Below are 21,063 nucleotides of genomic sequence, written 5' to 3'. Positions count from 1 at the left end.
CATTTATTTTGAAGTGGACTGCTGATGTATAAGTCTTCGCCGTTACCACGCGTAGCTAATTGTCGATAGACTTAATAAATAAATAAAGTTTGATGTTCGTGAATTTGGGGACCATCTCTAAAGTGCACTGTACACGTTTCTATCTTTAATAGTATTTAACAGTTTATTTGAATAAATATAAAACATCTAAAAAAGTGTGCATTATAGTTGACAACCACGAACACTTTACAGTTGGTTTTGTGACTGTTTGTTGACTTTAAGTTATTCCATTTGAATGCTGTTTAAAGTAGAAACGTATATGGAGTACTTTAAAGATGGTCCCTAAATTCACCGCGCTATCAAATGGTCAATTATTGGCAAATCTGTTTCATCTTGAGGGAATCCCTGAAGCAAAATCTAATTTGTTCATCCATGCTAATTTGCTAAATATGGTTTTGCTGTCTAAAAATTATGTTCTATTGAGTACACGTAAGCTTTGGTCGCATCACAAGAGTGCAGCTTTTGTTGTGTCGAGATCACGAGAAAACAGCAGCTTGTTTTCTCGTGATCTCGACATGGCGGGGGTTGTGTTCTTGTGATGTGATTAAAGCTAAAAATTAACGAGAAAATTAAGTAGTGATCCCGAGAACACAATCAAGCAAAAATAAATATAGAACACGACCTCTCTCGGCTTCAAACTACCAAATTACTAATTGAGCAGCTCAACAACTGAGGTAATGTAATGAATCTACCTGTTAATACAACAAACTGTCGTCTTCGCCCTTCAAAGAGTGGACACAGAATGTGAAAGATGCTGCGGAGCGGGCGGGAAATCACGAAGTGGATTACCAGAAACAGTGGATCTTTAGACGAGTGGTAACAGAACACTTTGACTGGGGTTGGCGAGAGGGGCACCTCAGCCATGGGCGTAGATTTTGGGTGGGACGCTAGGGACATGTCCCTAGCAATATTCAGGAAAGACTGAATTGTCCCTAGCAATAATTTTGACCAAACAATTAATCTGTATTTATATATAATATATATTATATATATATATATTATATATCTTTCGGAATCCCGTTCTGTAAAAATGACGCTCTATGTGGTACACAAACGGTTAACAGCTTTCGTTCTCTGCAATGCCCGCCTCCGTAACTCACATCGCTAATATGATTGGCTTTGCATTTCTTTAGTCCCGCCTCTCTACTCACATTGCTAATATGATTGGATTAGCATTTATTGAGTCCCGCCGCTCTAAATCACATCACTTTATGTCTTTACTCGCTACGTGTGATAGGATGGTTTCACTTTGTACAACGCGCCAAAGTTCACTCAACAAGACGCGCGTGATTATTCGGGCTACAGGTAAGTGAGGAAGAAAGTATTATTATACCCACTGTAACTGTTTCATGCACAAGGACAGTGTTTTCACCAATACACGACAATCCCATGTTAACCTGAGGAGTTGCAAACTTTTGTCAACCTTATATTAATGGGGTGGCAAGGTTATTTAGGGGGTCCTTAATCCATGAAAGAAAATAACCTCAACATGGTAAAAACATGAATTCATGTCATGATTGCTGAATACATTACTGCACTGTGGTCATTACTTGCACAGATGTAGACATAATGTAAGGTTACATTTAAACTTAAAACTATTTTTTCACACTGATTAACTGTCTGTTAATGAAAAGAAGATTTAATGTGAACTACAGAAACGTTAATAAACGTTGTTCAGGAAACAGCATGATATACATACCTACTTCAACACTGGGATTTTTTTGGCAAACCTAAATTAAGAATTAAATATTAATTGCATATTCTTCATAGTTATACAGTAAATATGAATTCATATATGTTGTGATTTTCTTTTTTTTTTACAAAGACTTTAACAGTTACTGTTTATTAGGCTCTAGGACATAACGAATTGTTTATTATAGTACATTAAATTTGGGATGGCACCGGGGGTGGCAAGTCAGATGTCACTGAGTAAAGTGCATACTGAGTTGTCTGTTGTTTATTTCAAGTAAACGGTAATAAACAGTTTTTGCAATGCGACCATTTTATTTATGTCCCCACCAATACCAGAATCAAACCTACGCCCTTGACCTCAGCCGATTAGGGCAGAAGGGCAGTTGCTCTAGCCACCGAGCCACCCCCCTGTGCACGGCCCTGCTTGCATGTTACATTTCGACTACAAATATGACCCACTTTCAATAACGATGAATGTTTCTACCAGTGAAATGTCCCTTTAAGGTGTTTACATGCCATGCCAAATCGGGGTAATGAGCAAAAAAACTACCTGCGCCGATCAATTTTTGCTTACACCATTTATGGGCTTTCCCTGAAAAAAGAAAACCGTTTTATGCGTTTACATAGTCCCACATGTTATCGGTTTATTAACCCTAATCGGTGCATGTAAACACATACTGTAACATCCATGACTAACAATTTAGTTTTAAACATAACGTAAAACCTTACATAATTAAATAAAACGTTGACATCAAACACAACTTTTATAAAATTGATCACCTGATTTCTTGTTCAGGTCTGATTGATGGACATTAGCGGCACAGCAAAAAAGTGCTGTTTTCATGCGTGTACCTTTAAAGCAAATGAGCTACTTACTCTTTTACCAACAGACAGTGAGTGCTTTCAGTTAAAATAGATTTGATTCCTGTGAATACAGTCTGAGAAAATAATAAACAGTATTTAGCCACATAAGCACACATTTAGAAGAGCTTTTGGGTAAAATTAACCAGTCAGTCTGTGGCCATGGGTGGGGCTTTTTCAGTGTGACATCACATTAACAAGAGAATCAAAACAGCATGTCTAATGAGACTGCTTTGGTTTAACGCAGATTGATAAAGAAGGAGAGAGTGGATGTTTTGTTCACACACTGCCAAGACACATTTATGTCCAAACTCACTGGATTTTGCATAATGTATTCCCCTTTAACATATTTTTGGGCATGGTATGATAAACTCGAATTATGAAGACAACATCCCATGGGGTATGGTCAAAACAATTCATATTTCTATTCAACGTCATGTTGGATGTAGTCAAATCAATTCAATTTAGCATCCTCTGGGATGTAGCTGAAACAATTCATATTTCAATTCAACATCCCGTGGGGTGGGATCTAATTCAAAGTTTAATTCAATACACCCATGAAACACCCAAATGCTAAACCCTAGTTCTACATCCACCACTACTCCTACAAGAGCAAACAAATACAAGAAAAAAGCTGCGGCATATACAGGCTCGGAGGCAGTATGTCATTTTGATTTTGCTATGTGGGAAAGAGACGGCTCCTGGGGCACAACACACGGCAGAAAGCAGAAGCAGAGAGGCTGTGAGCTGTGTCACAGCACAGACAGCGCTGTTTCCCAACACAGCAGCCACCTACAGTGCTAATGCAGCCTGATGGCCTGAATGCCAGGAAAAGGTTACTCTCACAGTTTAAGACACACCAGTATTGCACCGCAAATGCTTAGCCAGGCATGAGTGCTGGATGAGACAGATGTACAAGCCAACATGCAGAAAGTGTCAAGCACAACAGTGGGGGAGAGAGAGATGCCACCAGACCTGCAAAAAAGCAGTGACTGTGATATGTGTGAAATGTTTGAGAACATGCCATTCCAAACATACAGTACATATATACTGAACGTGTACAGATGGATTTTTTTTCCTAAATTGGCCTTCCAAGCAACAAGGTCAGGAGGTCACGGCATGAACTTCTAGTCTGCTTGTGAATGCACAAACAAGGAAAATAAATAATTGAATAAAATGTAATTTTTGTTTTCTTTCTATACATGAATATGTATAAAATAACAAAATGGGCAACTTGGTCTGGCTTGCAGACAATATTTCAGTTACTTTCATTTATGCATTTGGCTTATGCTTTAATCCAAACCAACTTACAGTGCATTCAAGCTATAGACCTTTTGCAAATTGACGTCACAGTTACGTCACGCGCGCAATGTGGTGGCAGAAAAACAGTGGAAATGAATTAGACACGAGTTAAACGAACAATATAACTCACTGGAAAATGTCTTGTTGTGCTGTTGAGTGTCAGAATAGGAATGTCAAAATAGATGACCTTCATTTTTATAGTATACTATTGTCGAAGACACCATTTGAAGATAAACGTAGGTGTTTATGGTTGCAATAAGCCCTCAACCGGACAGACTGGAGTGATGAAATCATCGGAAAATCTTTTAATAATTAGAATAGAAAATAATTAGAGAAGATATCCGGTGTTCTGTCGAAGTCTGATCCCTCTATGTGTTTCTTATAGCGTTTTCATCACGTTACGTTTATAATTTATTTAGAAAGATTAAAGATTTGAATTAGTTCATAATATCAATAATATTACCATTTATTAAAGTTTTCATATTTTTTCGTTTTCTATTACTTCTTTTTACCTTATATCTTAGCCTATTTCTTCTTCCTGTTTGTTCTAAATTATGGTGTTTACTAATAAATATATAAACATAGCACACACACACACAAACACACACGATGTAAAGTGTTAATAATATATAAACAGGCCTATACAAATTAATTTCTATGTTAACCTAATAGTTTTAGAACAAACACGTAGGCTAAAAATATAAGGAAGAAATTGAAAACAGGAAAATGATGAAATATTTAATAAATGATATTATACAGAATACATGGTAGTTATAAGTACTTCAGCGATTCATACTGTAAAATAATTGATTTACCAATAAAGAACAATACATATACATTACATACATGCACACATATCGGTAGCCAAGCCATTTAAACTTTTAATTTATTTAAAAAATAAATGTAACTTGGTGTAAACGTTATAAGAAACATTACACTTAAGAGAAATATAGGGGAAGCAGACTTCTACAGAACCCCGGATCCTTAAAAATCACAGTTTAACGATAAAACACTCACACAGCTATTGAGAAGCATTCACTTTCTGCCACCAGTTGGGCTCCGCCCACAAAAAAAAACGTTTGCAAACACGCAAAAGGTCTATACATTTTATCAGTATGTATGCGTGTTATTTGGGAATTGAACCTACATCTTTCTGTGCTGCTAATGCACTGCTAATGGTCTACCATTTGAGCTAACATCACTGTACGCTGTACCTTTTAAGATTTAGGCTTTCTGGTTTACTGAGTGATGGTTTTAAGAGATCTTTCTATATAGAGGAGAGATGGGGGCAGTGTGACTGGTTTCTCCTGGGATACTTTTACACGGGTCATCTAAAAGGACACCACAGATACAACACAATCATCAGGGCAGCGACAGATGGAATGCAATGTCGACGGAACTTGTAAAGGAGTCTTGGGGGTTGACTGTGCTACAGTGTGACTGGAGAATCGGTGGTACATGCAAAATGATTTGAAAAGACAGGAAACAGTTCCTTATGTTCCTCGTGTATCATAACGAAGGGATGAGGACGCAGGGGATGTGACAGGCTGAGCTGAGCCAAAAATTCACACTTAAGTGTTTGAGGCATTTTACAAGAACAGAGTAAAAACACGAAGTACTGTAAATTCTTCATAGTATTTGTTCTGTTTTAACACACATTTTTACTTAGTGAAAACATATCCTTCTTTTATTGTCATTTACAGGAAGTTGAACTAAGTATGAATCTGTTTATTTAAAGTTATTTTATTTGAAGTTTGCACTTTTTCTGTGGGTTTACACCAGACGTGAGTTCAATGATTTGGGCGAATAGATTACATACAAAGTCAATGCAAAGACGCAATCAGATTCGTCCTCGCGTGGGGTGATGCGAATGACGTGATATGGGGGGCGCGTTTGCCGTGAAAACACATGCTCTTCGTCTTAAACGCGTCTTCGCCCAAAATGGAAAATATCACTCGAGCGAAAAATTTGCATGACACAAAGTTAAATCCCGCGAGTTATCTAGAGTGAGTAACGTGATTACCTGCGTTTGGTGTGTACATAACGTCTACCGCAAGTAGTTGGACGCATTTTGAGTGTACTCGCTTTATTCGCACGTGAAATTCTAGTCATCGAGACATTCACACGGAAATTCACATCATGGGAGGGGCTTCAAGCTCCTGAACGCCGCACATTTTTTCGCCAAAGTTCAGATTTTTCAACTTGCAATATCGGAATCGCAATTAAAATAGCTCAAATTCAACTCATTGGCCTTGTTAATATTTTTTATCTCGGTCCTTGTACCTTATCTTGTTTCTTTGCCTCTTTCACCTTGTTTTCCTCATTATTAATTTTATCAGCCCTTCTCATATTGTTAGTAAATATGTTCCCATCTGTTCCCCATTGTCTTTAATAGTGATGCACAAAAATGAAAATTCTGGGTCAAAACAGACAGCAAAAATTCTGGATGCAACTTGGATGAAAACCGAAACGCAAAAATTTATATATATATACTGTATATATATATATATATATATATATATATATATTTATATATATATATATATATATATATATATATATATATATATATATATATATATATATATATATATTTATTACTATATTAGACACAGCACACATTTATATATTATGCAAAAACTGACTTTTATTTTGTATGCGATGTATTATGATCGCGAATAATCTTTGCCCACTTTTTAAAAGTTTTTGTATAATTGTATTAATATTACACTTTTTAGTTTCATTAATGTAATTTGTTTGTTGGACTACAAACCGATACAAGCCGAATAAAATAATCAAACAAATAATTCAAATAATCTTTGAATGTAACACACCAAAACTGGATGAAAACATAACAAAACCAAATATTTTTTATTAAGTTATATGAAATAGAATCAAATTGAACAGCTTTTTATCTAAAAAATGTAAAATGCTAGAAAACTATGCAAAACGGCAGTAAATTAATGCAGCTCTTCAGCTTGTTAATACTAGGTTTAATTAAGATACACAATTATTTTAATAAAAACAACAGGCGAGACACAGCATGATAGTGAGCCTCTGTTCTGTGGGCTCATGTACACAGGTTTTAAATGAACTTTAGAGACGTCATCACCTACAGGTACATACAGTAACACTTGCATAACATTCCAGCATGAGTTACTGAAAGCTGTGCACTTCATTATCAGTTACTGATAAACCCTATGAACACTAACTACTATATTTGATAGCCTGTTGTGTTTTAGAAAAAGACTTGACTTAAAAAACGTGAATGTGTGTGATCTCTGATGCAAGAGACACATAACATGAGAACTTGTGTGTCATTTTAAACATTGCACACAGTTGCCACAATCGCGCAATGTTTATTTTAGGTTTATATTTTCTGCCGTTTTTTCTTTCGGCCGAACACCAATAATGCCATTTTCAGCCAATAATGTTCGGTGGCCGAAATTTTGGTTCATCCCTATTTAGTTTAGTTTTATACAGCCCAGTCACACGAAATTATGTACCTATAGTTACATAATTTTTTATTCGTTTTTGTGATACTGTCATGAATTTCCGCGATTTTTCATGATCGTTTCACGAACTTCTGTTTATGCATCATTGTCACATTGGTTACTCAACTGTTTTGTACTAATGTCTTACCATATTCGCTTCGGGAAATAGGAAAAAAGCAGTTGAGTAACCAATACGTGACAATGACACATAAACAGAAATTCGTGGTACGATCATGAAAAACCTCGGAAATTCGTTACAGTATCACAAAAAATAATCAAAAAATGACGTGATTATAGGTACATAATTTTGTGAGACTGGGTAGTTTTATACCTGCCCTATTTATGTCTTTTCTTGCCAAATTGTTACTTTTGTATATTTCTCTTGTTTTAGGCCATTCTGTCTTGTTATTTTTGTATTTAAAGGACAAGTTCAGTATTTTACACTTAAAGCCCTGTTTTCAGATTGTTTATGTTGAAATAGAACGGTTTTGACTGAAATTTCGACATGCGGCTGCCCCGAGAATTTTCGGGTGTTTGTTGTTTCACCTCCCACCTCTACAATGGGTGTATAGGTGCACAAGAACAATCCTTCCTAAAATGCATTAAACTTTCGTTTACAAAGACGTGAAACTCACCGAGTGGTCAGGGGTGTTCACTGATATGCTCACACAAAAATCTCTGCAAAAGATGCTTTCCAACAGGTGTTTTAGCATTCGTTGTAAACTTGTGGACCTATTTTTCCAAACCCCTCACACCCGTATATTCTTCCGTTTAGAGCTTAAATAATAGACACTCCAGCCCAGGTGGTGGCGATAATCCGCCTTTGTCAATTGCAAGAATACAAAGCGCGAAGTAATACCGTACCTCACAGCACATCTAATACAAGTCAATGGAGTTGGACAAAAACTATGATAAAACCTGTTGGAATGCGCATTTTGCACCCCTGACCACTCGGTGAGTTTCACGTCTTTGTAAATAAAAGTTTAATGCATTTTAGGAAGGATTGTTCCAGTGCACCTATACAGCCATTATAGAGGTGGGAGGTGATACAAGAAACACCCAAATATTCTCGGGACAGCCGCATATATCTAAATTTAAGTCAAAACCGTTCTATTTCATCATAAACAATCTGAAAACAGGGCTTTAAGTGTAAAAAACCGAACTTAATACTTTTTATGTTAAACATTTGTCTGCATTTGGCATTAGACAGTTCATTCTGTAATAAACCTAATAAATATTTTTGGTTTCTGCATATGTGTGTTACTTTAAATTCAAATAGGCTGCACTGAACACTTGTACATAGATTTTAGCCTGAAGCCTTACAGAACTCAGACTTTCTAAACCTTTTGAAAATGTTTTTTTTTTCATTCAGTTGTGGTCTTGCTATTATAATTCTGCTTCTGCTGAAGCACTTCATTCTCAGAGTCTAAAGTGAGGAAAAAAAGTCGAGAAAGGTAGACAATAGCAGCCAAAGAGAGAGAGAAAATAAGCAGGTAGAAGCTTTAAAGGCATATGCCAGAGCAATGGACCAGATCCATATGGAACAGAAACATATGGTTGGGTTCAGACCGCCAAGACATTCTCTAGGAATCTGGGAAAGTGTCCATAAATGTCTTCAAATTGCATATCTGATTTTTCTCTCTTACTGTCACACAGTGCTTTGGAATGGTTGATTCTGATTGGCCGGTGGTGAAACTAATAACAGAGCCTCATTCGGGAACTGTGAGTAATCTTGACAGGTACAGTATAATGCTTACAAATAAATTGAATATAAATATGCAGAATTAATAACAACAGATTTTATTTAAAATAAATGGAACCTGCTGCATGTTTGTCTCTTGGTAAAGAGCTTGATAATTGTGTTTGTGTGTACCTCTGTTTTGGGAATTTCTGAGTATGTGAACTCCACTGTGGGGATACCGAGCTGATTGGAGAAGAAAGCTGAATCTCCAGGTGTCTGTAGTGAGCTAACATCTGGCCCTGGACAACCACCACCTCTACTGCAACTCATCAAGTGTTTCTGAAAGACAAACAAACAGACAGGTGAAGACATTTTGACATTGCTACACGTATGAATATACTGTATATACTGGCAATATATCGAATGATATGCCCAGTAACTGAAGAAATCTATCTTTTCACACTGTGTCTGTGTCAACGTCATCTCATGAGAATATGAATATCTGTATTTTTACGTAAAGAATACGTAGGTATTCGTATTGGCATTAGCGTTTCTTGCTAAAATTATTGAAATGTTTTCAGTGTTATTTTCTGAGTTATTTATTTAAGTCAATATTTAGTTTGTTTCCTATGACACACAAAAGGCGTTTTCTCCTATCCAACACAAATTACACCAAAACACACCATAAATTTACGAAAGATGTTAATTTTATTCATTCTCTTTAATCCACATCTTAAAAATTAATACGATTGCTAAGAAAAGATCCAAATTCAGCCCTTTATCCAACAATCCTGATCCCAGTTTTCAGCAGCGACTGTAACTGTCAAATCTCAAGTTCATTACACATTTAAATGTAAATATTGCGCCTCAAGAAGCATTACGACACATTGCTTTACGGCAGTGATATCAAAAGCTCATTGGCTCTTGCGTGCTAAGTCACAGATTTGCGACCTTGCCGTCTTTCAACCGATGAACTTTTAAAAATGTGCACCTTCGAACGTTTTCGAAATTTCACAATAAAAAACATTAATGTGATTACACTTGTTTGTCTGTTATGCTTTTAATATGTAACAGTGAAATTACATGATTTTAATAAACTGGTTTGAGTATTATTAGGGGTTGGATTGTATTAGCAGCTTAAGAAATACTTGGCTTAAGAAATATACACTTTATTTTACAGTGTCTTTGGTACACAAGTTACACGTACTTACTATAGTAATAATGTTTAATTATGCATAATTACATGCAACTAACCCTAATCCAAACCCTGATCTTAATCCTAACGCTATAGTAAGTACATGTTGTTACTTTATATTACAAAGTATTTAATTATATAATTACACTGTAACACGGACACGGTAAAATAAAGTTTGACCAAATCTTTTAAATGCTATATTGTTACTATTGTTACAAAAAAATCATACACGTCTGTCCATTACGTTGCATAATATATTAAAAAATATATATTTAATGTTTTGGTATAAAAGGGCAGGGTTAGGGTGGTAACATTATCTAGGTTAAAGAGAAATCTTTATGGTATGAAAGATTTGTAAATGTTTTACGTTTTGTTGCTGTAAAATTGTAATAATGCTACAATTAAATGTTGCAAATATATATACATTGTATGTTTTGGGATCTATTTAAAGGTACAAAAAATATGTTTTGTGTTTTGAAAGTTATGTATTAATACTACGTATTAACAGTAAGACCTGGCTGCGGTGGTGCTGAAGGCTGGAGCCCATGTGCATCATAGTCATAATGCAAATGTGAGAAATTACAGTGTAATGCTTTACTGTTTACATCCATAATTTGCGTGGATGCCTCTTGAGATGTAATGCCATAAATTCAATTTTCTTGTGTTCTTAGGTGAACTAAAGGACCCTTCTTTAAGGACCCTGTGCGTCAGGTTCACTGTTATATAAAGGATATTGTTTCACTGCCCTGCAGAGATAAATGAGTAATGAAATGAAAACAGTATGCTTCTAATGATCCATACGTTCTCACTGGGATAGTCTACAGTGTGTTATTAGTATGAGAAATTCACTCCAAAATGCGCAGTGGGACATTTTCCTGTGCAGTCCGCTGGACGGTGCTTTGTGACTACTAAAAAATAAATAGCTTTATTTATTAAAGTATGCTTTTAATGTATTAAAGAATTGTTTTTTGGATGGATTTTCTGCTTACCAGGAACCCAATCCCTCGAACAGTTTAAATTATGAATTACTTGTTATTAATGGCCTCAATGTTTCAATGAAACACTAAATAGTGTTTTATAGCACAGTTCCTGTAATTGAAATGCATAAAATCTACATCATAAAATCTCCAGAAACCCTAATCCTAATATTGATTTTTCATTTAGTAATGGTTTTGAATTAATTTGTGTGGAAACTTGCCTACAGCAAGTTGATAAACTACAGTTTTAACTGTATTGATTGTATAGCTGCTGGAAAATAAACATATTCTCCTATGCTGTATAGCTCCTTTAATATGACCTGATGTAATATCCGTCAAAACATACAGAAATATATGCAGCTACATAATCCTCAAACAAGTACTGTATATCAATGATCCTAGCAGGATCATTGGTAGCATAGTTTGAAAGCATAAACCTGATATTAAAAATAAATAAACACAGGCGGCAGGGGTACAGTCAACTGTGAATTGAAATCGGAATTTGAAAACATCTTACAGTATTTGAAGAAGTGCAAAGCCCTGCCTTATTTAAAAAAGTCACTTTAATCATTTTATTGTTATTTAACACATTTAACAAAACCCCCTTAGTGCATGCAAGCTTTTGTGGCAAAAACCTCCACTTCTAAAAAATCCACTTTTTTGGACAAAACAGATGCAAAATCACTAAAGTTGCAACTAAAAACACTGCAAATGATGAAAGTCAGAAATTAAAATATAAACATGAAGAAACTGAAGCACACATGGGGCACTGCCACGTTCAGGTTGTATTCAGGTCCAATTGCTCACAAGGGACAGAAGTTTGAATGTGATCTACGGTCATTTCACATTTGTCTTCCGAGCACTTTGCTGGAAAATCAATGTGGCATTTAATGGATTCTGCCAACAAACCAGCAGTCTATTTCTGAATGGCCTGAGGGTGGATTAAGCAGATTTAAAGTGAAACTATTTGATAAACATATACTTTAATACGTGCAGAGAGCATTCAGTTAAAGGTGTAGTGTGTAGTGTGTGGATCTCTTGACAGAAATGCAAAATAATATACAAAACTATATTATCAGTGGTGTATAAAGACTATTCATAATGAACCTTTATGTTTTTATTACCTTAGAACGAGATATTTTTATCTACATACAAAGAGGGTCCCCTTATATAGAAGTCGCCATTTTGTGCCGCCATTTTTCTATAGAAGCCCTTAACGGACAATGTTGTTTTACTAAGTTGTCTCAGACGGTGACATGTTTGTCCAGTGGCAGCTACCGTAGCTTCTCTATGTGTTTCAAAAGCAAGGGGTGAGCAGTGGACTAAGCCGTTGGTTGCAATTCGCAACCTCACCACTAGATGCGGCTAAAATTTACACACTGCGCCTTTAATATCATTATCTCATTTTTGACGAAATGCCATTTAGCTGTTGCATCTGAGCTCTTCATTTTCAATCTAACTTTTGGCTAAACATTTACAAAACGAAAGAGCACTGGCATTGATTAACACAAAAATCAACTATATAATAAAGATACTGCAGATTAAACCTATGATATTATTCATAGGTTGAAACAAGTTTTGCATAGCTTTTGTTATACAAAATTATTTGGATATTTTATGATGTAATTGTCTTCACAAACATAATAAATAATTTATTTGACCAGAGCAAAATGATTAATTTAGCGCAGAAATAGTTAGTTATAAGACAAACATTATGGGGCATTTAGCACAGCATTGTTACATTTTGCCCTTGTGGAGGCCAATTAGTTCAGCCTAAATAATCTAATCTGTTCATTATTTATAATTAATTTCTATAAACATTTCAATGGTTGGGTTACTCTACTGTGCAGAATGTACCAACCCTCATATGATATTCATGCATAAGCATCATGCAATTATGCAGGAGTCTGATTGATATTATCCTAATGAAGAGTTTTCCCATCACTTTAGCATGCCTCATTAATAGTCAACAAACCACAAAAAATAAATAAACAAGCTAAATATTCTAACGGCAAGCAGAAAGGTATGAACACGCTGAGACAATCCAGCCATGTAGCTCTATTGTTCCAGGAAAAATAAATAAATAAAATACCGCTCTGTATTCAAACAATTTGTACATTTTATGAGCTCCCATCCTTGCAAATTAATAAGCATTTAAAATACATGGGCCATATGAAAAAAAGGTGTGTCGGGGCCCCTATCCACACTAATCATCACAGCTTTTAATATTAGTGTATGTAAACATGAATTTTATTGCACAGGTAGCTCTCACAGAGTAATTGCTGGCAATTTACTAATATATGTTTTTAAACCAGCAGTATTAAAAATGTTGCAAATGATGTGTGGTATAACATAAATGCAGTATTATTGTAAACAAAATAAGCATAATTTCAAGATTATCAAGGGCCCCTCACATTTTATTTTTGTTAAATCTACTAAGAGACAGAAACACTTTTTACAGTGTAAATTGTCCGTCTTACTGTAGTTCGCTGGTTAGCTAACTTAGTGACATATTGAAGAGAAACATATGAGGAGGCATTGGGAGGTAGCCATAGGTGTCATTTACACTGGGGACGCTGGGGACATGTCCCTGCCACTTTTTGAAATGGCTGATTTTGTCCCCACCACTTTTTGAAAGCATTTGGTTAAAATGTTCTGAAAAATCAAGCAATACCTGTGCGACTTTCACTGCTATTTTTGTCTTGTTTTCAGTAGAAATATCTAAAAATTCTTAAATTAAGATGCTTTTTCTTGATGACCTAATGAATTACCTAAGAAAATAAGCCTGTTTTTAGACAGAAAAATATACAATTTAAGTGAATTTGTGATTAAAACAAGCAAAAATATCTGCCAATGGGGTGAGAAAAAAAATCTTAAAATAAGATTTATTTTTTCTTAAACACTTAATCTAAGCAAAAATGTCTCACCCCATTGGCAGATAATTTTGGTTGTTTTAACTAGACTTATTTTCTTAAAAATAAAGTGTACACTACAAAAAATGATTTTCAAGATTTCATGATTTTTTTGTTCGGTTGAGCTGGTGTTGCAGGGACTGTTACATGTGCAGTCGACATTGTTGAGGGTTTTATGCTGAGTATTTTTCGTGTTGTTGAATGGCCTATGCTATGCCCATTTTTGATGCGCCGTTATTCAATAATTTCCAGCCCTGCTGTAATGTTTTTTTCATCTGATCTTTTGTCCCCACCACTTTTAAACACAAACTGACGCCCCTGGATGTAGCTGAAAGAAGAGAAGGATTTTCCTCAAATAATCCTTATGTTGTTAATCGTTGTTTTATATATATGCTATAGTATGCAAGATATCACTTAAGTGCTATAAAAACGAATGCCTGCCACTCTTTGATTTAGATTTGCTGATTTTGCTGAAAGCACAAGAAAACTAAATTGTTGGGATTAACAATACAAAAAGCAATATTCACAATGGTAATCATTTGTTTTATTTCATGTACATTAAGTTATATTATATTTCCACAAGCCAAATCAATACATAGTGACGACGGGCTGTTGAATTCTAAGAAAATAATGCACTCCCAAGGTGTTAATGCAGCATGATGCAAAACGTTTTGGTGCTTATTTTTAAGACATTTGACAGGGTAGGTTTCGGCTTACAGAAAAATAATCAACACCCATGGAACATTGCTCAGCCAATCAGAATAAAGCATTCAACAGACCCGTGGTCTTAATCAAGATTCTAAGCAACTGTAGACTGAACATTTATGTACTCCACACAAAATAAAATTCATTGAAATCAGTTGAGAAATCTAAAAGTTTTTGTATTTTATATATAAAATTTTCCCCATTTACTCGCATTTACTTGCAACTCTTGGCACTGCTAATATGACGGCACCGCTGATGTATCGCAGCAGCTGACCAAATCGCTAGTTATTTCTTTAATGTGGAGTACCAACTTTCTTTCAAAGTTACTATAAGAAACTTTGCTTTACCCAGGGTTAAAAGCGATCTTAGCCAGAAGTTTATAAAGGTTTACAGTGGCCGGTTGCATAAACATAACCGTGACGTTAAGACTGCGTCTTAAGTATGATTCTGACTAACTAGCAATTAGTTAGGGCTAATCAGTATTATTATTTGGATTTAAATTAGACCAATCTACCTTTCTATGTAACATACTTAAAACAGTTATGATCAGTCGTGAAGAAAAAAATTCATGACTAACTTGAAGTCTTAAAGTTTTATGCAACCGGCCACAGGTTTAAAAAAGATGACAAGCCAGGGTTAAGTGCACTGTAAAAAGTTCTTGTTTGTACTGTGCAAGGCTTACTATCTATGTATCTTCATACTGAAAAAAGTGGACTGCTTTATCTTCACAGGCAGCAAAAGCCATTAAAGTCAAAATTAGCCACAAATTCCTGAGGTAAAATGTGACAGTGGAAACCGCTCTGTAGTGGAGAATGAGGGAGAATAGGTAATTTCTGTACAGCAATTCCTTGTCCCCGTTAGGAGAATCAATATTTAATTTCTCTGTCTGCAATGATAACGAGATGGCAAAATCATTGTTTATATATTTGAGCTTGAATAGACCGGTGTGTAGTGAGGAGAGAAAAGGAGAGACTGGCAGACAGCCACACCAAATGAAGCTGCTCATCCACTCAGCTCGTGCGAAACAATGCTGCCTGCTGAAGACCATTAGCAAATGAGCAGCCTTTACCATTGTGATCACTCTGATCATGTGACCCGAAAACTTTCACATCCTATTAAATATATCCCACAGGCTGAGCCAAGAGACTATTTTAATCCTCAAAGCTTCTTATTTTATAGTCAAGTTGTTTTATCCAGTGGCGGATGCAGAACGTGACATATGGGTGGGCATGGATTAAGTCCGGGTGGGCCTGAATCTATGGGTGTCACTTTTGAATAAGAAACTATAACAAGTCTATAAAATTCGTCAAAACTTCAGAACACTAATTTAAACAGCATACACACACCCGAACTGCACGTCACATTTTTGACATTATTGATACTTTAAATTGTAATGCAACGTGACATTTATTAAGCCTTTTTGGTAAAAAAAATATTGGGCTCTCATAGCCTACAAAACAAAGAACCTGCACACAGTGACAGGAAATATAAATGAACCAAAAAAACCTTATACTTTTTTAAATAACCTATTAAAGTGTTTAAATAAATACGGCTACTAAATGCTTAAAATGAAGCTTCTAACATCATATTCTCTTCATGCAAATCACTAAAAATATATTTTCGTTCTCACATATTTAAGTTAACTTACTAAATAAATAAAGAAAAAGGGAATTGCTAGAATAATGTTAGACTCTGAGGTTAAACGAAATGACAAATAAATAAACATTTAATATACTTTTTGATGAGCACAAGAGCAAGCCTACTCGTGAAGAGCGGAGCCGAGGAGCGCGCATATCAGACGTGAACGAAAGGAATAATGGATTTAATGCTTTCACTTCATTTCCTGACAGTTTCACTTGTTAGTGAGGATAGTAATGTCTAACAAGATGACGGCGAATTACATACAAGATAATTACCTAACTAAATCTGAGAGAATGCAAACACATTACAATATTTTTTCCTCCGCCCGACGGCCAAGGCGCATCATTTTTTTTAGCCCGACAGGAATTCGCCATAGCCCGTAATGGACGTCGGGCAAGCGATTTTGCGAGGTTTGTTTTGTAGAAAGACTTTCTTTAAAGTGAATTTCGTTTTGTATAAATTGTATCTTAATATTAATCAATGTTTGATCAAACAATTGCCTCGATTTAATAAATAAGAAGCAAACCAAGAACGTCTGTGGTGTGGATTGAAGTGAACCCACTATATTTCCGCAACTACGTCTTTCTGCTTTAATGCATTTCTTAAATTAATGTCTCAATTACACAGTAGGCTTATAGGTTGTTATGATAGGCTATTTGTTGCTTAAAAGCAATAGGCTATATTGTATAAAGTGTAGCAATAAACGTGGCGTGACTTATAGTGCTGCTATATCGCTATATCAAACAACATCACTGTAATCAGATGTTTTCTTTCTATTTTTTACCCCGCTGTCATATTTGTTGTGTGTTTATGTTATTGAGAGGAAAGCGCGCAGCACATATTTATAACGTGTTGTTATTCAAAATACGTTTTCTACTTGCTTGCAAAAAAAGTTCTCAAAGTGATCATGGCTGAAAGCTGCTCGGGAATATTTCATTATAACGCAACATTCAACTGCTTTAATAGTTTTTAAATAGTTATCAGGCTTACTTATAATTTTACTGTTTTTAAAATAACATGCAATAGAAAAATTACACCACATAAAGTAGTATACATGTCTAACTATAGAGTAGTATTTTTACATTTCTGATTGGGCCGGCCAGCTGTCAATCTGGGCGGGCCCAGGCTCGCCCAGGCCCGCCCATAGCTCCGCGCCTGGTTTTATCGTTGTCTCAGGTGCTGTTTACGAGCCAACAGCATTTTGTGCTCCTGAAAATGCAAACTTTTGAAGTTTACACAATGTTGCCACATTATAGTCAAGGGTTAATTCAGTAAAAACCTACCACATTGTCTATCTAAACAAAACTGCTCAATGTTTTCGCCGTCTTGACCTTTAGTATTTATCGCCCTGTTTCTTTTAGTGTAGTGTTTCTTTACAAAGTAACATCACCATCTACTGGTCTGGCATGCACAATAGGCTACAGTGTGTTTTTTTATACGTTGTGTGTACGTATAATTTTTGAAAAATGCAAAAAGAAAAACTTCCTGTTTGCATTGTTCCTGTGGCTTAATTGGTGGAGCAATGTGTTAGCAGCACAAAAAACATGGGTTTGATTGCCAGGTTACTTATTCATGAATATCAGTCATGGGACATTTTACGTCATTCCAGTTGCCTGCCGCCATCTTGAGTACCTACCGAGTACCAGTAGGCTACTGACAAGCATTAGCTAGCTTGCTACGATTTAAGGATTTCTTATCTTTTACTGTCTATGATTTTTACGAATATGGAAAATGGCTACGAAAGACAACATTTCGCACCTCGACTGTCATGAAAAGAAACGCTACATTAAAAAAAATATCTTGGTTAGGGTGTGATGCCTACTCGATCCCTGATGCGTTCTTACAGTCGCTGTCTGCTGCTACCGAACTACTACAATTTTTACAACACTAAGAAGGCACGACAATCACCTGGATCTCTACACATGAACTCGAGCATTGTGAACATTGTTTGTGTACACAGAGTTTACCAAAAAGGAAGGTTTTGAACAACTGTCCCCGGCCGTTATGGTGTCCGCTCGTCATCTCTGCCAGACATAAAAAATCGACTTCCGAATGCGAACTAATAAATTTCATATAAGGCTGCTTTTTTAACTAGAAGGTTGATATTGTTTTTCACTTGCAACAAAATGCAAATTATCCGTGCATTTATATGGAACTATGCTTTAGGAGCTATCCATCTTTACTCTCCTCCCTCCTTACGTAGCATTCGGAGATCGATACATCTTGACTGGCAACATGGCGGCAAGCGGACGCCAAAACAACGAAAGTCACAAAAAAACCTTCTTTTTAGTAAACTCTTTGTACACAAACAATGTTTTCGAAGCTCGAGTTTACATGTAGAGACACAGGTGATACTTCGAGCAAAGTAGCATGTTGTGTCGAGCTTTCTTAGTGTTGTGAAAATAGCGATTTTGATGCTCACAATATATTGAAGGCATAGCTTCTAGTTCTTTTGCGACCACTTCAGATACTAAAAATGGCGGAAGACAAGTTTGAGATGTGAGTGACGTCAGCTGATATTCATGAATAGATGGTTTCATCTGACACACCTGCGTTGTCTCGGTTCCGCGCCTGAACCGACATGAACGATCTTATCGTCTGGCTAGTGGCTAACTGATTTCTGAAACAAATACCTTGTCGAAAAAAATTTTTTTTGGTCTGCTAAAGACGAGGAGAGACAACGAACGTGGATCACAACTGTGCGGAGAGGTTTGGCAGCCAGGCAAGAATTCAAGGACATTGTTTACATACGCGTTAGATATGATATATGAACAAAGGTAATTTACTTGTCATTTATTTTCCTTTTTGTCAAAAATAAACCACTGTAAAAGTCTTGTTATTGATTCGTCATGGCAAAATATGTGTTTGGTGCATCATGTGAACCTATGTGCATCATGCGTCATATTAAAATAAGTGCCTGCTGCACACGCATCGAAAGGGTTTATCACGTTCACAACTAACTCGCAAGACACTCAACACTAAACTCTGGTTACCCATCAGATGAAGTATCTGGCAAACGTGAACATCTCTTTTATCATAAAACCCATTTGAAGCGTCTGCAGCAGGCACTTATTTTGACATGACACTTGATGCACATAGGTTACATGACGCCCCCGAATACATATTTTGACACGATGAGCCACACACATGATGGGCTAAAAACATATTTTGAAGAGCTTCGCATTATGCGCCCTCGTGAAAGAAGTCACTGGCCGCCACTTGGATGCAATTATAAAAATAAAAAAAAAAGAAGTTATTCGCTCTCTCAACACTGCAGCCCATCATATATATTTACAAAAGCAGATGAAGTTGAATGAATGTCACGCAACTGATGTCTCGCTCTTCTTAGCTGTGCTCTTGAGCCCAAGCCCACCTCTGGAAGGTGGCGAGGGCACGATTAACCAAACTATGCCCGGGTACAGAGCGCTCACATTAATCAAACGAACCAGGCTTTGGAGTCAAACACGCTTTGGCACGGTTTGGTTTGGATAGTGTGAGTATTCTAAGTCGTATTGGATAGAAGTATTTGCCAAATGCATAACTGTAAATGATGCTAAACAGACAAGATGAGACTTTGGTGTCTTGACAAATCTAGGAATTGTCTGAGACACTGCTAAGATCTTTTCTGAGAAGAAAAAATCTGGAAAAATACACTGGGATGTAGGAACTATTAAGACACAAATATCAGCTGGGTTATGGTTTGCCATGAGCACAGGCATCAAAAGAAATGTAAGAAGAGCAATTTGAAAAAGCAGGTATATAATATATAAAGATCAATGCTTGCCTTGCATTTCTCACTTTTCACTGAATATGTGTACTTCTAAAGCTAAATTTATTTAGCAAAGCATGGCAAATCTATCCGAACAGTCACAGGTACACGAGCTAATTCAGTGTCGGAAAATGAGTTTGATGAAAAATGCCATCAAACTGAAATTTCGCAGAGTACAAAGGGAACAGGATGTGAACAGAGTGGGCGCGTGGGAAAGAAAGAGAAGGGAAAAGAAGACCTGGCAAATCTCCGAACAAAACTGTTATCTGGTTGTGAATGCGCTGGAGACGGAAAATGACCTTGCATTGTGAAGATAATTTATTCTCACAGAAGGTGACCTTTGGAAATTACATTTGCAGAGAAATGGAATTGGAACTGCTGATACATTCATAAAAGAAAGAACAAAATGTGTGAATACGGCTAAGATTATTTAAAAAACAACAAGAAGGGAGTCCCTTTGCATCGCTCGAAAGGTCTGTCGCTGCACAGTTGGTGGCGCACCCGAGCCTTGGAAAATGAGGACGGACGCATGAGCAGCTTGCTTGTCTAATGCAAACCACTGGAACTGAAATACTGTAATCATGTGAAGGTGTGTTTTTATGAACGTGAAGTTTTGAAACGCTAGCACTGCGTCTAAAAAGCTAGTTATTAACTTTGAATAACACAAATGTAAATCATTGGTTTCAACGTGAAACCTACGCAGTAATTGTTAGCTTTTAGCGTCCACCTTGTTCCTCGCACAAAGCGTGTTGTGCTCTCCGAACGGCCCTCAGAAACAATACAGTACAATTAAAA

The 21,063-nt window shown here is 36.2% G+C and overlaps 1 protein-coding gene across 1 annotated transcript in view; it reads right to left on the bottom strand.

The window, feature by feature from the left end:
- The window catches only part of LOC129427212 (inactive N-acetylated-alpha-linked acidic dipeptidase-like protein 2), a 329,030-nt gene that overhangs the window by 65,785 nt on the left and 242,182 nt on the right, over window positions 1–21,063 (bottom strand). The window contains exon 10 of the mRNA XM_073875958.1: window positions 9,262–9,408. Within this exon, the coding sequence (XP_073732059.1) occupies window positions 9,262–9,408 (147 nt within the window). The remainder of the gene's footprint in view (window positions 1–9,261; window positions 9,409–21,063) is intronic.

Source organism: Misgurnus anguillicaudatus, chromosome 14, assembly GCF_027580225.2.
Source record: "Misgurnus anguillicaudatus chromosome 14, ASM2758022v2, whole genome shotgun sequence".
NCBI classification, from domain to species: domain Eukaryota; kingdom Metazoa; phylum Chordata; class Actinopteri; order Cypriniformes; family Cobitidae; genus Misgurnus; species Misgurnus anguillicaudatus.
The sequence above is the reverse complement of the archived record's forward strand: the minus strand, read 5'-3'. Positions and strand labels throughout refer to the sequence as shown.